We start from the raw sequence: 15150 nt of genomic DNA on the forward strand, positions 1-15150 counted from the left end.
GAAACACTCCCTGACCTCACAGCCCCCAGGCATGTGGCCTGTAGGCCTCTTCGGTAATCCATCCATAACAAACATAAAACATGATGAGCTGTATTTGTGAAGCTCCAAAAAAAGATGTTTCTGGTTCTGCAATATATCTATTTGATTGATTTAGCAACATGGATGGATGTATTACATTTATCCTGCATTAAATGTTAATATTTTATTTTGACACAACATTACTGTGAGTGTTTTAGTGCAGACAGAACTGAAGAGACGTGTGCTGTCAAGGTTTTATTAAACCATCACTACTGATCATGTATACTGAGGGAAATAATGCTTTCAGGAGAAAAAAACAAGGGGGAAAAAAAGGAAATACTTAAGACTATTTAGCTTTTCCAACAAAACATTAAAATGTCCATTTTGATTGGAATTTATTATGTGTAGCAGCTATTCAGAGCTGAAATAGGGCTTGGGAATCCTCTGGGATTGTGGGTTGTATTTACCCACCATGAGTTTCCTTAGCAGCTCAGCTTGAATGCTGCTGACATCCCAGCTACAGAAACACACTGTAGTATTTACCTCATTACAGTCTGCACCCTCTGAGGAGCAGAGTCATTTGCATGGCTGCTTGTCAAACCATGTTAATATTGACAAAGATATGCACCTATTTTAATCATGCCATGTAAAAGGTATACAAAGTTGTTTATGACTGCTCCTCCACTGAGCAATAGGCACATACCGTACTGCAGTGTGCACATTAAAAAAGATTGCACTTTGTTCCGAGCAGCGATTGCAAATCACAGACATCAGAGAGGCAGAGGAAAAATAGATGACTGCAATGGCAGTTTGAGTCTAACAAAAATGCATTTACATATTAAACCACACAGCAGCGTGTGGAGCGAGGCTCTGTTTGAATTGCACGCTCCAGCCTGCCTTCCCTCAGTGCAAGGAGTAGCAGGGGCCTCGACGCTGTGACTGCAGTACCGTAAATTCGAAGTTGTTTACGGATGCTGCCATCTTGGTGCGCTCCGGGAGGGAAACTTGGAGCAGGGCCATTTACCGGCAGCTTGATGAGAGTGCAGTGAGGCGAGTTAATTAATACAACATCCCTGGGCCCACAGGCTGGGCTGCAAAGCCAACCCAGGAGGGAGGAAGAGATGGAGAGAGGAACGTGGAGAAGAGGGACAGAAGGAATTATGGCTATATACACAGAGAGAATCAAACTGTGAATAATAAAGCTACAGTAAAACACAATGGAGTGACGCAGCTTAGCCACACTACCTGATATTTTGGTCACTCTTTCGTCAAAACTGGCAAAAAGACATCACAGACAACACTTTGGACTTGGCGACTGCATCCAGCTCCAAATGGTTTAATATGAAAGTGACCCATCATCACTACGCAGTGAAGGTAGTATCTGTTTTTTCCATCCCAGTCAGAAAGAAAATGGTACTGATGCTCCTGACGCGAGTGTGATGGTCAAATTGTCATTGTGTTCAATTTTTATCAGGCGTCTGATCTGCTACGTTGGTTGTCTTCCACTACGACATTCTCCAAAGTCACTCCTCAGAGACTTGAGTTCAGTTGATACATGACAGCTGTGGCCTTGACTCACCCAAACTACAAGACAGTATGTAGAATATTTCATTCAGTAAATTTGCATCTGCTACAATCCCACTCTAGTTTTCTCCTACTGGAATAACTGGATACCACTGCTGAAGCTGGAGTGAGAGGGAGACTCGCAGCAGACGTGTGCTCCAGCGAGAGAGGACTTTTTCAAAACTGAAGAGCATCGAGGTCCAACCCACTCCAACATAAACTTGAAACAAATGGATCCATTGGCCTCTGTGACCTCTTAAACAAAGCGGAAAAGCAGCAACTTTGGTTTCCCTCCCCCCTGCAACCGATTTTTGGTAAACTGTAAGCTAAGATGTTTTCACCCGTAGCTCCGCAGTTGCTGCTTCCCCTTAACTTTGCCTCAGTGAGAAAACTCTTGTCTGTTGCGCTCCATCAAACAAGAGAAAAACTTGCCTGGAGATAGAGGAGTCCGTAGGGAGGTCCTCGCCTCCTCCTCTCACTCTTTCTCTCTCCGTCTGTATCCATTTATTTTAGCTGGCAAAAAAAACAACTTTGGGACCAAGGTTGTCAAACAACACTTTTTTTTTTTTGTTCCCCAGCTGAGGTGCAGTAGATGGGAGGGAAAAAGCAAATAACAATCTGCAAACTCAGCTTTCCAAGACTATTCTTTAATTCATAACATAATGCATGCAGACTGACCGCTGCTCTTCTACGCTTCACAATGATATCATTTTTTTAATAATCAGCTCCCTCATTCATTGACTGAGTTTATCATGTTTGCAAATCAGCCAAATGACGGCAGCAAAATACTGTAAATAGCTCGGCTGCCAGAAGACACAAAAGAGATAGGGGCTATAAATACCCTGAATAAATCCTCCTAATCAGGAAGCGAGAGAAGCATGAGTTGTGTTGATATAGGAAACTGGTGGCTGAATCCCATTTTAAATGCTTTCGCCAGCTTTTCCTTTTGGTTAGTGTTTAGAATTCACTCGATAATTACCATATTAAAATGCATGTAGGAGTCTGTGCAGTTGTGGAGGGAAAAGATAAGGCTACGAGAGTAGGGAGGGAGAAAAAAAGTCCACCGGAGGCCTATCAGTCAGTTCTGAATTGCTTTATAATTACTGAGATGCACAGACATAATTTCCTTCTAAAAATAATGCAAAGTTTCATTTCCCTCCCCTGCCTTAATACTGTTGTGTGGGGAAGATGGGTGGGTAGGGGGGGACCTCTCCCCCACTCTCTCTTTTCTCCTTCTCCCGAATGCATTAACTTAACCTCTTCCTGTATTAGTCAGTGTGGTGCCATGTTAAGCACAGTGTAGCCTAGTTTCTGCACAGCGTGAGTGTTGCTGCCTCCCTGTTTTGGGATAGGAGAAGAATCCAAATTCTGACACATTGGGGTTGTATTCATGAATATGACAGAGTCTCTAGCTAAAGTTCTTGTGACTTGTTGGAGTTTTATTTGCATAGATTTCTCATAAGTTTTAATCTTTAGTGTATGTTGACACAAAATAAAATGATTTGCGCACAAATGTTCCCATATTGAACAGCCGGATGTGTCGGTATCGCTTGGCCTTAATTAGACTAAACCTGGTGACAGTTAAACGGGCTTTATGATGGAGGTTTAAGGCCAAAGGAGAGCTGGATGTTTTTTCTTGTGTATTTCAACTAAAGGTGGCTCTGCCCTGTTTATAGCTATTGTCACCGTCAACTGGAACAGAACTCATATAACTGACTTTACACAGTTAGATCAAAACCCTCAGCGCTACCACTCCTAGTTTCCTCTGGGTTGTTTCCAATGTATCTTTTAAAGGGGCACTACACCTATTTTATACCTGAACATGAGTTTACTCGTCATGGAGAGAAGCACTCAAACAGGAAAGCCTGATGATGTCGGAGTGATGTCATCAGGAGTCCACAAATTTATAACTGTGAAGTATAGAAACCACAAAGACTGCTGCTTCGATGTTGACCTTTCTCTTTTTAGTCATGTTAACAGCGTAGTTTAAAGCATGTTGGCTGTCAGCAGCTATTGGACGGGCTGTCATGAAATTTTGTACAGACATTTATGGCCCACAGAGGATGTAACCTAACGACTTTCATGATCCCTGACGTTTCCTCTTAGCATATCCTGTGATATGTCATCTACCTCATGGTATTAAGGCTCAAAGTTAAGAATAGAGGATGAACTGAAAGATGAACATGATTTGGTCCAGTCAGCAACAATGTCGTCATTATTCAGACCTCTGTGCGATATTCATAAACACCAGAGTTTCTCTTTCGGAGGCCCCTCGCCCACAAAAATAGTAGCCTAGGAAAGGAAAGGACAGAAAAAGGAAAGAAGTGGAAACGAAAGGTTGCAGGAGAGGGAGTGCGTGACGACCGGCAGGTTCTCCTATGATGAAATATTGATGGCGCTGACTTTGATTCTGCAATGGGTACTTTTGATCCAGATCTGTCGCGGCAGAAGAGACACCCTCCCCCTCTATTCTTCCTCAGGTGTATCGCTGGTCTTTTCGCTTTCGAAAAATGCCATCCACCCTCCACTACCTTTGATCAAATGTGTAGACTTTGAAGAAGAACTTATAGAGATCAATGATGTGTGTATACAGGCAGGCCGATACTGTAGGTCTATAACTCAATATGTTGCAGTGGGCGCTGGATGAGTGCCAGTGACGGGGCTTTGCAGTTCGTCAGTTGTTGACTTTTATTTATCGCGGCTGCTGCTGCTGTAATTGATGACTGAATCAACACAGTCTGGAAAAGTAACCGCTGACTTCTTTGCTTTTTCAGCTGAACAGCGATCGTGTCTCACTCCCCTCACAGCACTGATCTGAAATTTAAATCCAATTCTTCCAAAGGAGAGAAAAAAGCAAGCTCTCCATTATTTAAAGAGACAGATTTCATTCACAAAATCTCAGGGCATTGTTCTAGCTACAAATCCTGAGGCTACTCTGTCAGTGTGTTCACATCTCTTGTTCAGCTCTTTGCAGATTTGCAGATCACCCTGATGCATCTCTACATGCTTTTCTACCTCTTTTATTCTCTTAAAAGAGTCAAGTGCTCTTTCCTGTGTGTGTGTGTGTGTGTGTGTGTGTGTGTGTGTGTGTGTGTGTGTGTGTGTGTGTGTGGACTGGAGAGTATAACGTGTCCAGTGCACAGCTGTGTCCCTGGATAATGGAGAAGAGAGGCATCTGTCTGTCTGGCCGGCCATCCGTCCACATCCTCAAATCCTATCAGTGTGTCTCACCTGCTAATGAAAAGCTAGCAGGTACTCTGCTGCAGCCCTGAAAATGGATGACTTCCCTGCACAGCAGAGGCTGCCGTGCACACTTGGCCCGCCACCATCACTCTTCTTCTTTGTCTCTCTTCCTTTCGCACCGTCCCTGCTGCATGCTAACACTCAATTTTTCCATTTCATTTTTTTTTTTTTCGCAAGGGTCCACTTGTTTGATCTAAATATGGGGCATTGCATGATGAGCAAATATTAGCTGCAGCAAAAGCTGGCAAGGTTATGATCCGCAGTCTGTTTGCCTCCTTTTCTAAATGAAATTCTGGTATTTGTTTTGAAAACGAAATTGGCTCCTCATTGTTTACCCTATTGCTTAGAAGAATCCAGCACTTCCCTCTTCTTCCCCCTCCCCAGTAACCTGGATTATGTAACACAAAAATTAATGGCCCAGTCTGGCCACGCTATATGTTTGAAACGCAGCTTCGTTAATAATTGCCATAATTGTATAAGTATGTGGAAACTGCTACACAAAATGGAGCAATGACTATTATCAGGTTGATAACCAATAATTACTTACAAACTCTGTGCTCATTAAGCAGCTCCTGTGGAGAAACTGAGCTCAATATAGCCCTCCAGAATCCCCTCCCCTCGCCCACCAGGATCCCGCTGCTCTCTGTCTCCCTCTTGTTATATCCCAGTTTCTCTCCTCTCTTTCTTCATCCAGATTCTGCTTTTCAATCCATCTGTTATACATGTTGTTCTGTTTCAATCACTTCCTATCTCCTCACTCAGGCTTGCTTTTCTTTGTCCCCTCTCTTTCTCTATCCTCGGCCCTCCATCCTCTATCTGTGAGTAGTGATCACCGTAATCTTTCTCCCCTCCACACGTTTTCCTGCTAAATCCCAACATCCTGTTTATTTATGTACAGGGCATGCTGCTCTCCACCTCCCCTCCTCTCTCTGGTCTTTCTCTCCCTGAAAGATTAACCATCCCCTCTGCATCTCTTCTCATCTATCATCCTAATGGGGGCTACAAGAGGGAAAAAACAACAATTTGCTGAGGGAGAAACAGCCACAAAAGGGCAAGGAAAGTGTTTGGAATGCCACTGTCGATCAAGTTCCAGTCTGTCAGCCGTTGTATTTGCGCAGCTTTGGTGGCACAGGACCAGAGATCATCTTAACAGCGGAAATTGTCATCTGCGAAGGTGCAAATACACAAACTCTCCACTTGCAAACACCTAAATGACGTTTATGCGTGTGTTAAAGTGGAAAGCACGTGTTCTCTTAAGGACACTTTGCTGCACAGGGCCAATCCTCATTCCCATTCTCTAAAAATAGAACATGAAGATGAAATAATAATCACGGATGTTGAGTCATGTCTTTATGAAATTCCAACATTTCATTAAAGGGGGCCTTTAAATTGCAGCAAAACCCCCAAAAACAAACAGCCAAGATGTCTGATATCTAATCCAAGACTGAACCGGCTGATCTGCTGTTAGCTGGTCTATTTTTCTAAATGAAAAAAAATTATTGGTATTAAAATGTTAAAATGTTTTTACGCAAAATTCACAAAAAATTTACATAAGCTTTACAACACAAACACTCTATTTTAACATACTTTCAGCTGCATAATCAGCAGCTCATTTGCATTTTCATCTGTGTTTTTCTCAACTTTCTATCATTGGAAACATTTAGTGACCTCTCCTCATCGCTCGAGTAAACAGTGGTAAATTGATTACTTTTTGTCTTTGAACAAACTAAAGCCCCACTGCAAACACAGCTACAAAGGTATGACATTATTAGGTTTTATGTAAATCAGCAGCAGCTCCCAACACTGTTGATTTGCGTCATATCCCTGTTGGTTAATTTCAATTTGTAACCAGTGTTCCTTTTTGTCAGTGCACTTTGTCTTTGTTTGATATACGCTGTCATAACTCAGATTGTTCCTCTTGACATTTGAAGCCATTTCACAGCTTTTTAAAGCAGCGCACCTGCACTTTGGGCACAGATAATTTGGTCTCTTTCGAGCCAAAAGCTGACATGAAACATAATATGACTTTTGTTACTGTGTAATTGTCCTGTATATTATGCTTATTTTTTTTGTGTATTTTATGGGGGAATTTAAAAATGCTCATTTATTCCCTGGCTTCCCAGGCCCTGCACCTCCTCTCCACCAGCCTCCTGTACTGTAAGTGGGAGAAGCCAACTGCGGGAGGCCCCTGGTAACCACATGCTATCACAGCTCGGCCTTCCAGCCTCCAACCGCGACACGCTTACACTCATCCACTCCACAGGGGAAGTGTTGAGCCTCGCTTGCCGACGTGAGAGCACAAACACAGAAACATTCACCCTCCACCAGGGTAGGCAAGGAGGCTTATACCAGCCCTCCCTCCCTCCCCCTTTTTTCCCCCCCCCTTTTTTTTTCCCCCCTTCCCGTCCCTCCCTCCCTCTCTCTCTCTCTCTCTCTCTCTCTCCTCTCTCTCTCTCTCTCCATGCTCCTCTTGCATATGTTTCTACTCATATAGCTCTCTCTCTCTTGCTCTCTGCTCTCTCTCTCCTCCTCTCAAAACGTAGTTTTCCCTCAAGCGTCGTCCTGGTCTCTGTCATTTTTGTTGCTGTTTATTTCTCTATCTGTGTGTCTTTCTCTTCCTCCCCTTCTCTCTCTCCCATCCTCCTGTCAATATTAGTCTTTCTTCATCTGCATCTCTAATTCTCTCACTCCTCTTCATTCCTATATGGTGCCAGTGTGCTCTCCTGCTGAGAGGGTGTGTGTATATCTACCAGTGCATATCTTCGTACATACTGCAGATTTTTACTGAAGACATCACACTATTTTTAGACTGTTTGCTATTATTTAGACAGAAGTATTGTTGGTTTGTTTGGGCTTTGTTTTGACATTTACTATCATCAAGTAATATTCAATTGTTACATAGGCTCACTTTAAAGCTGCTATAATCAATATCAACAATGTTCTGTCAAAGAGATCACAACAAACAGAGAGAATTATCACCTGTGTAGCATCTTTCAGGTCCTTGTTTCTTTACTGTACTTGTGGCTCTCACCTACTTTGTTTTCAGGCAAAAAGCTCTACAAACCCACTGTACCCTCCCTACCCAGCACCAAACAGCAGGCAGACAAAGTTAGTGACTGGCTGGTGAACATGAAATTGAATATGATTTCCCTCAGGAGTTGGTGGAAACCAAAACAGAGCTAAATATTGGAATAATGGACTAAATTACTTTTTTATTAAATTTTCCTTTGATTAAATGAAGAAAGTTAATGTTATTATGAAGTTATTTTGAATTATTTGAGCAAGAATGGTAACTACAAAAGCAAACAGTAACAGCAAACAGTTTTTCACCGGCAGCAAATTGAAACAAAACCTCAAACAAACATCTAAGATGTCTGATATTTGATGTTTTAAAGCAGAAACTGAACGAGTAGGTTTAAAGGTTTAAAAAAAAAAAAAAAAAAGGTAAATGGTTAAAATGTTAAAATGTTTTTATGTAGAAGGAAAAAAGTAAACATTCAAAATTCAATAATTACAGCACGCTAAATAGGCAACACACAGTGATATTTTAAAATACTTTTAGGGGCTCTGGCATATAATCAGCAGCTCATTTGCATTTTCATTTTTCCAAAGAAAAACAGGATCATTTAGATTTTTATCATGTTTTTCTTCTAACATTAAATGAAATAATGTTGATCAATATCATTATATCAGTCACTTCGCCAAGCAAAAACACAAAGCTTTTCGTCGCTGCATCCACTTTGCCTACACCTACAAATGTAGGTGAAACTGTACATAAATACTCTACTGAATTATTACCATGTACTCTCACAAACCAAACGCCTTTAAATTGTGTTGTCTGTAAAATATGTAGGCTAGTGGCTGGGAAGCGTCAGTATCGTGACTGAATAGATTGGAGTAAGTGTGGACGCGAGGGAGATGGATGTGACTGTCGCACGCCGACTCAACGCCAGCGCCCTTTTTTCCCTCTCAGCCCTGAGGGTATAACTGGCCTTCCTTAAAAGGAAGAAGCTTAAAAACAATCTCCAAAAGAGTGAAAGCGGCACTGGGATGTGGTGGGCGTCAGTTAACCAGTCAGTCAGTCAGTCAGTCAGTCAGACAGTCAGTCAGTCGTCCGGGGCTCCACTGTCTCCCACTCCATAGAACAGGTAGCCTGAACTAGTTTCTACAAAGCTGAGTCGGAGATTTAATGCAGTAAAAAGCCTCTGGGCCCTTTTAGCAATTTGGAGTCAACACACAAATACGCCCACGCTCAACTGGAAAGACTTTCCATCCCTGCCCCTTCATGTATGAATGTGCTGAATGGAGGTGTGTGTGTGTGTGTCTGTGTGTGCTGAGCATGTGCTCAGTTTCCCTACTGAATCCTTCCCACAACTCCCTCCTTCCCTTTTCTGATCTGTAGCAACACATCAGTGCTCAGTCAGTTCAAAAACCCAGTACAACCCCCACCCCCCCAAATAACTGTCCATTTAAACTGCAGCCTTCCAACGAAGTTCCCACCCACGCAGTGCAGGGTGAATCATGTAATTTAACACTTTATGATCAATGAGTAAAGTGAGGAGTTGTTGATACCCTGCAGATTGGCAAATCTCTTCCTTTGTGAGAGCAGGTTTTATCCAAGGAGAAGTTCTTTAGAAGACACCGTCACATGGCCACCATATGGCAATGATGCAATATAAAGTTTTCTCCAGATGCCAGCAATGCAATGTTGCCTTCTGCAATATTAGACAGAGTGCTGCTCTTGACTCTGTCTGTGTGATTGGCAGCATTTCCAGCTGCCGGTAGAGTTAAGAGTCTGTGTGGGCTTAGTGTTTTTTAATGCTGACATCAGCTTTGGCATCTGTTGCAAATTTGAAATGTTGAATGAGGGAGAGATTAAAGCGTACAGTGATATTGTGTTGTTTCCGTAAGATGGCGGGGAAATCAAAATGTTTTTGCGTTGCCACTTTAGCTGATCAATTTGAGTGTTTTCCTTTACAGAAGCAGGATAAACATGATAATTAGATTTTGCTGTATAAACACATCTTAAGTTGGATCAACACTTGAGCAAAAGGAACAACACCTAGTGTAGCCTGTGTGGTTTATGAGTTTAGTTTTGAAGAAGTTTTCGTTCACGAGCCCTTTGTCTGAGTTGGGTGACGCCTTCAGCGAACTTCATCGTTATTCAGAAAACCGAAGGTGAAAGCAAATAGTTAGATTCGCCATCAGACAGGGTGTGTGGATGGGAGCTGAAGCCAGATAAATAAAAAGCAGCAGTCCCTGGGCTACACGGCCTGAGGCTATTGCATTGCTAGCAGGCAAACAGCCACCCAGCTACCCCAGCAGGGTAGGAATATATCAGGCAGCCTATTGGATACCTGACAGCTGATTTAGCTCCCCCTTAATGAGCAGAGGGCTCTGCTGCACAAACCCCACAATCTATTACATAACAACATCATAGATAGCATGCACAGTAAGAGGCCGACTGCTAACGCCGGCAGAATCTTGTGAAATTGAGAGATGTTATATTCAGTAAACAATCACTAATAAGCATCGATTATAATATTGAGGTAGAGACAGAAATCTGATACAACAGTTAGATTTTTAGCAATGTCTCTTTATTTCTTTGATTATCTACATAGTAATGCTGTAAATATAATGCAGTACAAACAGCACTTAAAGGAAAAGGCTCACTTCTATTCACATTTTTCCTATTGTCAACACATCTGATAAAAAAAAGACCAGTCAGTCTGTCTCTCAACACTTAGCAACTTTCTTATTCTGACTGTAGCAGAGAGTAGAGTCCCAAAAAACAGGTCACTCATTTACACAGGTTACATTTTTAAAAGGGTCTAAAACAGCTGGGTACTGTAGTTTTTGCTGCAGACTACTTTCAGCTGTGGATTTATACACATTAGGTAAAATAGTCAGTGCTTACAGCAACAGGAAGACTACAGTGCCCATGTTCATCATAAGGAACATGTCACTCAGTTGCAACTGCGTGGTGCATTGATGTGTTTCAAATACATGCTGGTGTTTGCACAGCAGCGTCTTAGTGTTTTCATGGATTTATTGGCAATAAGACAAAAGCTGAATATCACCAGACTTACCCTTTTAAAAGTTATTATGTAAGGCTGTAATAAAGTAGCCACTGTAATGAAGTCAAAGGATGCAGTCCTTTCATTTGTGCTTATGAATAAGCGGCAATTTGACACAGCACTTATATTAGTGGCAATGTCATTACACACTGCAACTGATATACTGTAGTTGCTCTTTATTTATTCAATTATTTACACAGTAATCTTGTTGGGCCTTGAATGTAAACCCTTATGAGGAATATACTGCAATGTTACTAATACTCGTGTTCAGTAAATGCTGCATTCCAATACTATCACATAACAGAAATAAAGCAGCACTTTAACAATCAATGAAAACTAAAGTGGTCTAAGAACAGTGTTACTAAAACTCAGATTCTGACCTTAGCAAGACTTGCTTGGAAGTATATATGTTCTGACAACACAGATGTCAGAGGGGACCCTCAGGACCCCAGCCTGTCACCGCGGGCTAGCCATCGAGGGGGGGCTAAGTTAATCTAGGCTAGGCCAGTAAGGGAAGGGGTCACAGTTCGCTGTGTATGCCCCGCTGCTTTAGCACCGGCTGACAGGCCACAGGAGTCTGAAAGTCCATGATGTACTGGCATTTGCTGGGCTCCTTCACCGATCGCAAGGCTGTCTCTGTTCCGCATGTCAGTGTGACCTAGAAAAGCACAAAGAAAGAAAAGTTGAGGTGGTGTGGGGAGAAGTGCTGTTGTTAGCCTGAGTCGAGAGCGTTGCCAGTTTTATCTCACAAGGGGAGGCGTGATAGAAGACGCTGTCCTGCCCCTTGTTTTAGTGAATTTCCAACCTTTTTAAACTTTTGTGAAGAAGTGGGAATCACAACAAATGACAGGATTATGCAAAGGCACGGCACAAGTGGAGCTGGCATTTCAAACATATTCAGGTCTCTCTTCAAATAAAGGGATCGTTCTGTGCATGGTGAGTTTTATCACCGTCTCCCCTGCAATCAAGAGAATACAAGAACTAAAGTGTTGCTGCGACTGCGGGACGCGGGCATTATGGGACATCACCACTGTCGTCACCACGTGTGAACAGGACAGCGGAGGATGTCATTACCACTGTCAGGTCATTTAATCGGTAACTTTGACGCCATCTGCAAGAGAGCGGAAAGGGAAAAACAACTTATTTTACTTCTAGGGGGTTTCCATAGCAACCGCTCACATCATACTGCACCCTGAACAGACAATCCCTCTGGCGAACAAAGGCACCTGGAGAGGCAGAGAGATAGAAAGTTGACAGGTATTATTGTGCTGAAGTTTGAGTCTGGTACAACTGGTGATTTGGATTTGTCCCATACTTGGATTAAAAATAGAGGCTTTTGTTATGTCACTTAGTATCTTGTTGCACAGAGATACAAGTGGGTGTGTGCCACTTGGTAAGAAACACAGTCTTCTCTTATGTGTGTGTGTGTTGGGGGCAACATTTTATATTCATTAGATTGATTTTGTTTTCAAGCAAGTCTATTTTGTACATTTGGTTTTCTGTGGCATCTGGAAAGAGCTTTGTCACGTCTGAGGAAATAACCCAGGTGATGTCATCGTGATGTCATCACTGTTATTTCAGCTCCGGCTTGGAGAGTATAAATTTGTGGGAGCGTGGAGTGTGAAAGAGGTGGTGGCAGTGAGGGTCTAATGAAAGAGACTATTGAGTTGCATGTATATGTATATGTAATGTATATCCTACATTTCCCATGATGCCTTCTGCTGCATCAAGTTTTGTCCATTCTTTTTTAAATCCGTCTCTTGAAAACCTGTATGATCACTTGACTACTCACGTTACCTCCCAGATCTCATAAGTGAACTTACAATGTTATCACCACCAGTAGAAATGATGGTGAAAGCTACAAACTCAAGAGCCATATTTTTCCAACAAACATGGAATCATCTGCCAAAACCACAGCTGTAGCTAAACTCACATGCAACAGTCACAGTCCAGAACCTTGCATTTAATTAATAAGTGACAGTAACAGTTGAGTTCACCCTTCCCCGTGGACTCTTAAGATACACTGCACACTGCTTGAATCTGGATTACCTCGATATCCACCAGCGAAACAATACATCACTGGTCCCACTACTCAAGTAAAGAGAGAAGTGTGTTTCAGAGCAGAAAGAGAGCGCACTACCCAAAGACGAAGTTCAGCATTTCAAAAATAATGAGCATCGACTTCTGACGAGACTTCATTTATGCCGACTGCACACGGTTAGGAGGTCGTATCAAAGGAATTCAGTTTAGTCTTTTCAAAGGGGGCCCCTGGATGGCATGAGTACATACATTCACAAACGGCATTTATTGGACTCTGATTTGAAGAGGGGGCAAGGCAAAGAAAATGAGATGATTAAATGTGCTACATTTTTAATTGAGCAAATTCTCACACAGAAATGTAAATGAATGTCATAAAAGTAACAGAAACAGGAGGGAATCGTGGGAAAATGGAGGGTAGAAGAGGAGAAAGCTGCAAGAGAACTCAACATAAAACCAATGTAGACTGACGGAGAGAGGAAAGCAAGTCAGCTTCCATCACTTGGACAAAACATCGACTGCTGGGCAGGCCGTGAGGACTGAATGTCTTCTACTGATTGACTTACTCTCCACTCCTGAAATGTACATGTGCAGGATGAAGTGCTTAAAGAGCAGACTGGGCGAGAATTGTCCCTGATGAATGTGGGGAGAGGAGGTTCGTTTGGCTGTTTTACTTGGAAACTGGTCCATGGCCCCTTTTTACAATTAACCAAGTGATACTATCCGTCTGTCCAATCCGTACTGATTCAATTTCAGATAGGTATGAATATATCATATATTCATGTTTACCACAAGTCTCAAAATAGCACTTATTAAGTGTCTTAGTGAGGTGTTGGGCCTCCATGTGCTGCCAGAACAGCCTGAATGAGCTCAAGTTTCTGAACTCTGCTCCATTCTTCCAAAAGATATTCCGTCATTGTTTTGATGGTGGTGGTGGATTTCGGTGTCGGACACGTCCAGGTGTTTAATTGGGTTGAGATCTGGTGACTGGGAGGGACAACTCATTTTCATACTCATCAAAGCATTCAGTAACCCTATGGATGTCATCTTGTTTCTACACTCATTTTTCAGGTTTTTCTCTTTAATTTGTCACGTGTGTTTACAAAAAAAAGAAAAAAACCATCAAAGGGGAAAAAACTAAGTAGAGAGTCATTTTTTCTTTACAATAAAATCATTGATTTGTGAAAATGCAAACAGGCCGTTACAAAGTTAACCCATTTTCTCAGCGTGAAGCAAATAGTTCCAGTTTATGATTGATAAATGCTGTTATCTTCGCCATTGTAACTTCCATCCATGCGTTTGAATTGGGTTCTTCTGTAATAACAACTTCCTGGTAAGAGTCCTTTTACCAGCCAGGAAATCTTCAACCATTCTTGAGGTATATACCCGGCATATATGGTATGAGTATTTCATCTTAAAAAAATGTCTTGTAGGTATTCCTCCAATAGTCTTTGATAGCGGGGCAATCCCAGAAAATATGGTTGTGGTTTCCGCAGTTTCTCCAGCAAACTGGGAGGTTACTATCATACTATCAGATTTTTCCCTCTTTCCTTTCCATTGTTACCTCCATATTGTTGTCCATTCTTCCTCAGATATAATCCATCCTTTTTCCATTTTGTTTTAACGTATGAAGTTGAATGTGCTTTAGGATTTAACAGACTCTTATATAAGCATGCAATTATTCTACCAGTATTTGAATTGTATGCTTTTCTAAGCAGTTCTGACAGCCTCAGTTACATTTTATCTCCTTCATATTGACATAATGTCACATCTGTAGATATCGATGTCTTGTTTTTCTGTGAGAATTCCTGAAATGAGCTTTCTAAACTGTGTTCCTTCTGTAATTACACTGCATATAGTTGTTATTCCTTTAGCTGTCCAGTCCTTAAATTCAGTATCCAAATTATTCGGTGTAAAGTCTGAGTCATATGCACACCATTTCAGAATTGCAATATCTCCCTCTAGTTTATATTCTTTCATAATAGTGCTCTCAAACTTTTGGACCCCATTGTATTCATTTTAATGGATTCAATCCTTGAGCTGACACTAAAGAAAGGAAATAACTTCCATCTTGCCACATCCTCCGTATATGCCTATACATTGGTTGCACTAGATAGATCAAAATTTCATCCACGTGTTGCATTATGACACATTGCTTATGTTGTAAAGCATATACTCACATTGGCTCATGATGGAAATGGTTGGTGATGGA

At 41.8% G+C, this 15150-nt stretch overlaps 1 protein-coding gene across 1 annotated transcript in view; it reads right to left on the minus strand.

Moving 5' to 3' along the window:
• Positions 1 to 10420: 10420 nt before the first annotated feature.
• Positions 10421 to 15150, minus strand: part of LOC111239080 (glucosidase 2 subunit beta-like) — a 120346-nt gene continuing 115616 nt past the window's right edge. The window contains exon 15 of the mRNA XM_022768848.1: positions 10421 to 11559. Within this exon, the coding sequence (XP_022624569.1) occupies positions 11422 to 11559 (138 nt within the window). The 3' untranslated portion in view covers positions 10421 to 11421. The remainder of the gene's footprint in view (positions 11560 to 15150) is intronic.

Source organism: Seriola dumerili, unplaced genomic scaffold (assembly GCF_002260705.1).
Source record: "Seriola dumerili isolate Sdu_G_001 unplaced genomic scaffold, Sdu_1.0 BDQW01001850.1, whole genome shotgun sequence".
Lineage (NCBI taxonomy): Eukaryota > Metazoa > Chordata > Actinopteri > Carangiformes > Carangidae > Seriola > Seriola dumerili.